General features: G+C 29.9%; 1 protein-coding gene across 2 annotated transcripts; it reads right to left on the bottom strand.

Moving 5' to 3' along the window:
• Window positions 1-1,794: 1,794 nt before the first annotated feature.
• Window positions 1,795-4,649, bottom strand: LOC112527810 (ribitol 2-dehydrogenase). 2 transcript variants are annotated; one of them, XM_025138631.1, is made up of 6 exons: window positions 4,439-4,638; window positions 4,253-4,341; window positions 4,073-4,168; window positions 3,903-3,996; window positions 3,504-3,615; window positions 1,795-2,152 (listed from the first exon to the last, which is right to left on the bottom strand). In XM_025138631.1, exons 1-6 carry the CDS (start codon window positions 4,572-4,574, stop codon window positions 1,987-1,989), a joined length of 693 nt encoding a protein of 230 aa, XP_024994399.1. In that variant the 5' UTR covers window positions 4,575-4,638; the 3' UTR covers window positions 1,795-1,986. The 2 variants fall into 2 exon arrangements, with proteins under 2 accessions (XP_024994399.1, XP_024994391.1); XM_025138623.1 differs by having other exon boundaries at window positions 4,073-4,341; window positions 4,439-4,649.
• Window positions 4,650-8,419: the final 3,770 nt, after the last annotated feature.

The raw sequence follows: 8,419 nt of genomic DNA on the forward strand, positions 1-8,419 counted from the left end.
TATGAAACAATTTCACAACCATATATGAAACAACTTCATCAAAAAAAGTATTATATGAAACAATTTCACAAGATTAAACAATTTCATGAAAATTTTTCATAAGATTAAACAATGAAATCGATAGATGAAGGTGGTTTGCACGGTTTACATAAATGAGGGTGGTTTTCATATGATCACTCCTCTCTCTCTCTCTCTCTATATATATATATATATATATATATATAAAGAAAAAAAAAAGATTAAAAAAGAAAAGAGGAGAAAATAAATGTATGTGGTTAAATGGCAAGTATCGTGGTCATGGTACAAAAAGGGACAATTAGAGGGAGGCCTACCGCATGACGGCTGTTGGGCAAGTAGTACATTTGACTTGTGTGTGCTGCATTTGGACACGATTACCCTTATCTACCATATATATAAAAAAGAAAATATGATTGGATTCACGTAAAACCGACCTTTTTTCGTGAGATCACAATTTTACATTTGAAACTTTATAACAAAATATCGTAAAGGTTAAAGATTTTCGAACCTTCACAGTGTTTTACTGTAAAGTTTCAAGTGTAAAAATGTAGTCTCACGAAAACAGATTGGTCTCACATGATCCCAAGTCTATTACATATATACGAGAAGGGTACTCGCGCAATACAACGAGATACATCTTGATTTTAATATTTCATTTTATTCTTTATCTCAGTCGATGTTATAGTATGGTCTTATGTGATTTTGAAAAAACAATGATGTTTTTATTTTAGAATAAAATATAAATTTGAAGATATCATAAAAATTTGACAAAAATATATTGATATTAATATCAAATTCACTATTTAAAATTCATACTTTTTGTGTAATTTTTTAATTTAATTTTTTATTATAATTTAATTTAGGTTCAATAACGAAGTAATTTATATTTGGTTTAAAAATATAATTTTCCTATACAGATAATAATTAATTATTTTGTTAGATATCGACAATTATCCTAATTATATTTTAGATTTTTTATCTTTTAAAATAAGATGTTTATCTTCTATTTGATTATGTTTATCCGTAGTTAATTACATGAATTCAAACATAGAGCTTTAATAAGTTGTACTTATGCAAAATTATTTGTAATCTTGAATTTTAAGTAATATGCATCAATAAACAGTACTTCATGCATAAAAATTGGTTTTTAAGGGTTTTTGTCAAATGTTTTATAATATAGTATAGATATATATATACACACACATATATATATACACACACATACATATATATATATATATATATACATATATATATATATATAATAGGTGGAGGTTCAAACGATAACACCTCCATTTTATGAGAACGCGAAAACATCTTTATCACATGTGATAATACACTTGAGGGGAGTTGGTGGTGTATGGATGTCGTGCCTTGCGACTTAGGTCGCACCAAAGGTCGTCTGCATCTATGATTTAGTATCGCATGTAATAAAACATTTATCACATGGGATAATACATGTGAGGGGGCTTACTGGTGTAACTGTGTAAGGGCGACTTGGCCTACAACGTAGATCGCGTCAAAAATCATCGTCTCTAATTTAGTATCACATTTGTATCATATGTAATTGAATAATAGTATTACATGTGATTGTTTATGATAAAAATGTGTTTTCACGTTGTCGTTTGAACCCTTCCTTATATGTATAGACACATATATGCATCCCTTACCTCCAAACATATTAATTATTTACCTTGGATTGATATTACTCTCATACTTGAAAAATAAATCTTATTATTAACCACATTTTTTAATGATATGTACATTTCAAAGTTTTGGAGGTAAAAATGGTTGAATCTTACAACTTCTTCCTATCCAAATCATACCTTGACAATATACATACATACATACATGCGCACACAAACAAAAACCAAAACAAAAACAAACCCAAAATCAAGGGCTTGGACTATTAAAGGAAAAACAAAAAGAGAAGCAATAATTAATAGGCTAGGTGTACACTGCAACTTTTTAGACCAATCTAAAGCTGGATGACCCAACGTCGATTTCTTGGGTCCAAGCAGCACGAGGCTGAATGTGCAAATACCAATACGTCTGAGCCACCGAGTCAGGGTCCATTGCTCCATCTCCTCCTACACTACAGTGTTGTTCCCTCGCCAACAATCTTTGTGATGCCCTGCAAAACCAGCAATCATTATCCCTTTCATCTCTCTTTTTCATCCCTTAACTTCTAGCAATGCTTAAATATTCACAATAATTAATGCAAGGAACAAAAGAAAAATCAATCTTAAGGAGTTACATGCATGTATGATTCAACATATTATCCACAACCTGCTGGAATTTTATTTATATTTCATGAATTATGTAATTGTTCAAATCAATCATTGAAAAGAGAATACCCTTTAAAATTAAGACAATAAATTAAAATAATTGATAAAATAAAAATCGATCCATTTCGTACAAAGTAAAGTAATAAATAGGTGAATGACGAAGACCCCAAAATAAACAATCTTAGTTGATTCGAGAATGACAATACATACAAAAATGAACGAAAGATAAAGCAAGTAACACGTAGCCAACACACAAGATGCATGTGGGTCAGCTAGGGTTGTGTAAAGCTAAGCATAGTGAATAAAATATGATGTTACAAAGTTATTCAAAACAAGGTAAGTTATAGGTGTTAATAAAAGAATAACTAGGTTGAGTTGTATATATATATATATATGCACCTCTTTGAACAACGGTAAAAATAATCCCTCTCCAAACTTTAAATATCATCGGTCTAAGTATGCTTAATTTATTCCACATGGTTTGATTTTGCCACTACTATTATTTATGAAAACAAGATCTTGAGATAAATAGATGTTTGTTTTATTAAAATATACATCAATCCAGTTTATGTAATTAAGACTTGCTTAAAATAATCATAAGGTCTTAATTAACTTTGTTTTTGTTTCTAATTAAATAAGCTAAGAAAGAAATTTTGAACCCAAAATTCAGAAGATATTACCATAAAAAAAGATGAACACAAATACTATGACCTAAATGCCGATAAGATATATATGAGTTCGGATGTGACAATTGTGTGTTGTGTAATGAATTTTCTAAAAATGTGTATCAATTGGTGAACAAAAGAAATTTCATGGCTCAAAGCTCATTAGGGTTTCTAATAAAATAATGCCCTACCCAATTTCATAAAGCAATAATTGTGATCAAACAAACAACAATATTTTAGGCAAGACGGAAACATAGTTGATCCAAATGTGTATGCTTCGTGTCAGTAGACGTTTACCAAGTACAAAGCAAAGGGAAAAAGGAAAACGCATAATTTGACAATGAGTGAACGAATTGAGTTGACTAGCACAAGAGAGAATCCCAATGAAAGAAAGAATCTAAAATCAAAAAAAGACGATCTTTTTATCCTTTAAAAAAAGAGACCAAGACAATTGGTCTAATTCGACAGCTGTTTTTCTAATGATTTATCTATGAAAGAATATGTCAAAAGTATTAAAAGGTAGAGAATATACCTAGATGCACCAATTACGCCATCGATGATGACATGAGCTATGTGTACCCCGAGTTGATGAAATTCTTTAGCCAAACATTGAGATAATCCTCTTAAAGCGAATTTGCCACAACCTAACTCAAAAAAAAAAAACACACTTAAAAGTACTGTTTGTATTATCCCAACCAACCCCAAGAACAATCTCTACATGAATTCTAATGGTACGTATATCCTTATTGAAAGTGTTTAGATGAAACTTGTAGGCAAAAATTGTTGATATAATTAAGAAATTGATTTGTAAATACGTTTTTACAAGAGAGATTAACATACTAAAAATCAGAACAAAAATTTTGTTGTCTAATATACTCATTGAATATGCGTTATTTGTGAAGTATTCATCATATAGAAGTGGCAGTTTTACATAATTCAGAGAATCCGGCAACGCCGGACAAAGAAGCAGCACATCCGGTGAATAAAATGGTCCCTTTTCCTCTTTCTACCATTCCCGGCAATACCTATACAGAACACATAGCTAGCGTGTGTGAAAAACATAATACCCACAGTTTGTTTGTGACAATGGTAAGTGAGTACCTGTTGAGCACAGTGGAAAGCACCGATGGACGCGACGGCTAAGGATTTTTGGAAAGAATCGAGGCGAATGTCGGAGAAATTGAAAGGACCGCCATACTGCAAGGGAATTGGTTGGTAAGCGTTGTATACCAAAACCTCCACAAAACCTAAGGAGAGAACGCCTTCGAATGCCTCTCTTACGCTCTGTGTCTCGGAGCAATCAATTCGAATAGCAAACACCTGCGCCTTCTCTTCCCTAGCTATTTCGTCGGCAAATCTCGACAGTCTGCCTGCAGCAGATTAATTAATTATATATCTCAACAGACAGATCCGATCAATATATGTATGTACACATAGAATTGAAGGAGATGAAATAAATATGTATACCTAGGTCTCTGGCGAGGATGGCGACGGTGTATCCTTCGTGAGCGAACTTACGAGCGATGGAGCGACCGAGATTGGGGCCGACGCCTACAATGGCGGCGATGCCTCTGGAAGAGTTGGAGCTTGAGACGTTACGCATAATTAGGATTTGAGGGTGGCGGTTGGCGGAGGAGGTGCTGCTACTGTACTGCTACTGGCACTGCCTCCTGGAGGGGATACAGAGGGAGAAGAAGAGGAGAGGTTTATTATAACAGAACGAGGATGAGCAAGTGTATTAAATGCCGCATACCCTACCTTTATCTATAATCCGGTTATTTATAGTAACTAGGGGTGTAAATGATGCGAGTCGAGCTCGAGTATCACTATACTCGACTCGAACTAGAAACCGAATTTCCAAGCTCGAACTCGACTCGAAAACTCGCGAGTAGTAAAAATCAAAGCTCGACTCGAACTCGATAACTATTTCTCAAGCTCGAACTCAAACTCGAATCAAGCTCAAACTCGAGCTCGAACTCGAATCAAACTCGAACCAAACTCACCCATTCAAATTTATGAAATTTTAGGATTTTTCTTTTATAAATTTTAAAACTTAAATGTGTTCTTTTAGTTTTTACAAAACTAAATGATCAACTTCAAACTTCATCATCAAAAAGACAAAGTTAGAAATTACATTCACCTCTCTATCTTTTTATAACATTTTTTCTCCCTTCCTTTACCATCTTTCTTCCAATGTGGGACAATTTCACTAACCTTTTTTTATAGTTTTTTTTTTGTCTTTTTTTTTAATTTTGATTTTAATAAAAATAATAATTGATTTGTTTTATAATTAAAAAATACATAATTTTGTTTAAATATCTAAAAATGTAGGACATTTTTATTATTTATATTTTACAAATTTTATCATAAAAACTKATTATATTTTAAAACTAATTATATATAAAATAATCGAGTATCTCACGAGCTTTTCGAGTCGAGTACTATGTAGCTTGACTCGACTCGTTAATATATCGAGACGAGCTCGAGTTCGAGCCGAGCCTATTCGAGTCGAGTGTTGACCGAGTTTTGACCGAGTCGATCTCGAGTAGCTCGCGAGTTGTCTCGTATCATTTACACCCCTAATAGTAACTGTAATTTATATCCACTATTTTATCGAGTATGAATTATCATGTATAGGTTTAATAGTTGAGATATAAAACATTTGTATTTTGGATCAATGAATATTAATAAAGGAAAAGTCTAAAAAACCCATTAGTGTTTGTAATGATTAATTTATTTGACAAATTTTTGGAACAAATAACTCCTTGAACATTCCAAAACTTGTTACATAACTTCTTGGACTTTATAAAACATGTTAGATACATCTTTATATCATATACAACTGATTAATGTGGTAAAATGATGGAAAAAAAAACTCACGAACTTTAATATTTTGAATGATTAAGTATCTGAATATTTTCTAAACCAAAAAATTACTTACATCTATAAAATGAAACAAATATGTCAAAAAAGTACTTATATTTAAAAAAAATACTTATACTTAAAAAATATTATTGATGAATTTATTTTAATTAAAAATATATATATCATGTATGTGATTTTTTAAATTAAAAAAAGATTTAAAAAGATTACTGGTGAAATTTATTTTAATTAAAAATAAAATATATTTCGTATACGATTTTTTGAATTAAAAAACTGAAAAAGATTTAAAAAGACATACTGATAAAATTTATTTTAATTATAAATAAAACATATATTCCGTTGGTAATTTTTTAAATTAGAAAATAGAAAATAATTTGATAAAATTACTGATGGATTAACGATAAAATTTAACTAAATGCATAATTAATTAAAATTTGTCGCTAATCCGTCGTTGAAATGATATCACCGACAAGATTTCAGCACGATTTTTTACATTTACTAACATGTTATGTATAAGAGCGTCTGACAGTGGTCAAGTTAGCCATCAATTAAATATAAGTAATCCATACATATATATCAATGAACACCAGTGACGAATTTTAATTAGATGTGTATTTAGTTAAATTTTATCGTTAATCAATCAGTAATTTAATCAAATTATTTTCTATTTTTTTAATTTAAAAAATCACCAACGAAATATATTTTATTTTTAATTAAAATAAATTTAATCAGTAATATTTTTAAATCTTTTTTATTTTATTTTTTAATTTTAGAAATCATATACATAATATATTTTATTTTTAATTAAAATAAATTTAATTAGTAATCTTTTTTTATTTTTTTTATTTGAAAAATCACTGACAAAATATTTTTTTTATTTTTGATTAAAATAAATTTCATCAATAATATTTTTTAAATGTAAGTGATTTTTTGAAAATGTACATACTTTTGGTATATTTGTTTTAATTTTATAGATGTAAGTATTTTTTTGTTCAAAAAATGTTTAGGACTTAATCATTCAAAATATGAAAGTCTATTGGTTTTTTTCCAAGTTTTTTTTTTTATTTTATAGGTTTTGGAATGTCCAAGTAGTTATTTAACAAGTTTTGGAATGTCCAATGACTTATTTGTTTCAAAAAATTGTCCAATAACTTAATCATTTCAAAACACTAATTTATTTATGTTTGAAATAAAAAATATATCGATTTGGATTAATAAGTAATAAAATGTGAATCACTATGTATAGATTCAACATGTGTGCCATATAATTATAGGGGCGGAGATATATTCACCCCTACTTATATCTTAAAAACATCTTTCTTGATCTATTATTATTCATAATTCAATAATTACATCATCACACATATTTATTTATATTTAATTTTTTATATTGCTTTTCTTTCATTTAATCAAACTTTTTTTTATTACTATTGTTATCATTAGATTATAATTAATATTATATTAAATACTTTTTTATTTATAGTGTATTTTATATTATTTTTTTATATTAATATCCAACAATTTAAGATAAATATAATATGTTTTTTAAACAAGAATACAAATATAAAACAGATATGAACAGTCTTATTTGTTGAAATACTGAAAATATAATTTCATTCTCTTGAGCAATTATTTCTAGATTGTTTCAAATTTGGGAACTTTTATCATTTGACTCTCAAGGGTGTTTGGTTTGCAAAATCCGGGAAAAAAATAATGGAATTTAAATGACAAAGTTTACACCAAATTTCTTGATAATGTTTAGTTTACGGAATATATTGATTGGATTTCGTCAAACTTTACGGTTGAAGGATTTAATCATTATTTGACATAAGTAAAGGAATTTAATTTCATTCCTTGAAAAATGTAACAAATTTATAATTTGTTTTAGAAAAAAACCAAAAGTAAGGGGCTGTTTGGCAGTTGCTGAATGATTTAGTTCAGAATAGTTAAGAGGATCAGAATGGCTAAGAGGATCAGAATGGTTAAGTGCTGAATGAAACAAGGTTGTTTGGTAATTGTTCTCTGAATGACAGCAAATTACCATTTTAACCCTAGTTATGATTTAGTACTGAATAAACCAACATACAATTACCAAAGATGATGTTTCTTCATATCAGTATCAAATCCTCAAGAAATTGCAAAATATCGGTAATCCGATCATCATTAACATTGTTACAAACATAAAATAAGCAATAATCACCATCAATTTCTAAAGAAAAATGATAAATTCCCTAAACCAAACCCTAGATTTATGCAAGATCAAGAAACCGAGAGATCCCATTTCATAAAGCAGCTTGAAGAAACTGAAATTAACATTGTTACAAACATGAGAGGAAGAGGCGGCGACGAGCGACGACCTGTTGGAAGACCAGCGACGTGGGGGGAGGGGTTGGGATTTGAAGACCAGCGACGTGGGGGGAGGGGCTGTGAAGAAGAAGCGATGTGTGCTGTTGGTGGTTATGGAAGACCGACGAGGGGGGGGGGAGGTCTGATGGAGAGGGGGTGCGATGTGAAGAAGGGATGACATAGTTGGAAAAATAGACATCTGAATGGTTTAGTGAGGTA

The sequence above is a fragment of the Cynara cardunculus genome (assembly GCF_001531365.2).
Source record: "Cynara cardunculus var. scolymus isolate 2C chromosome LG 1, CcrdV1, whole genome shotgun sequence".
In the NCBI taxonomy this organism is placed as follows: Eukaryota; Viridiplantae; Streptophyta; class Magnoliopsida; order Asterales; family Asteraceae; genus Cynara; species Cynara cardunculus.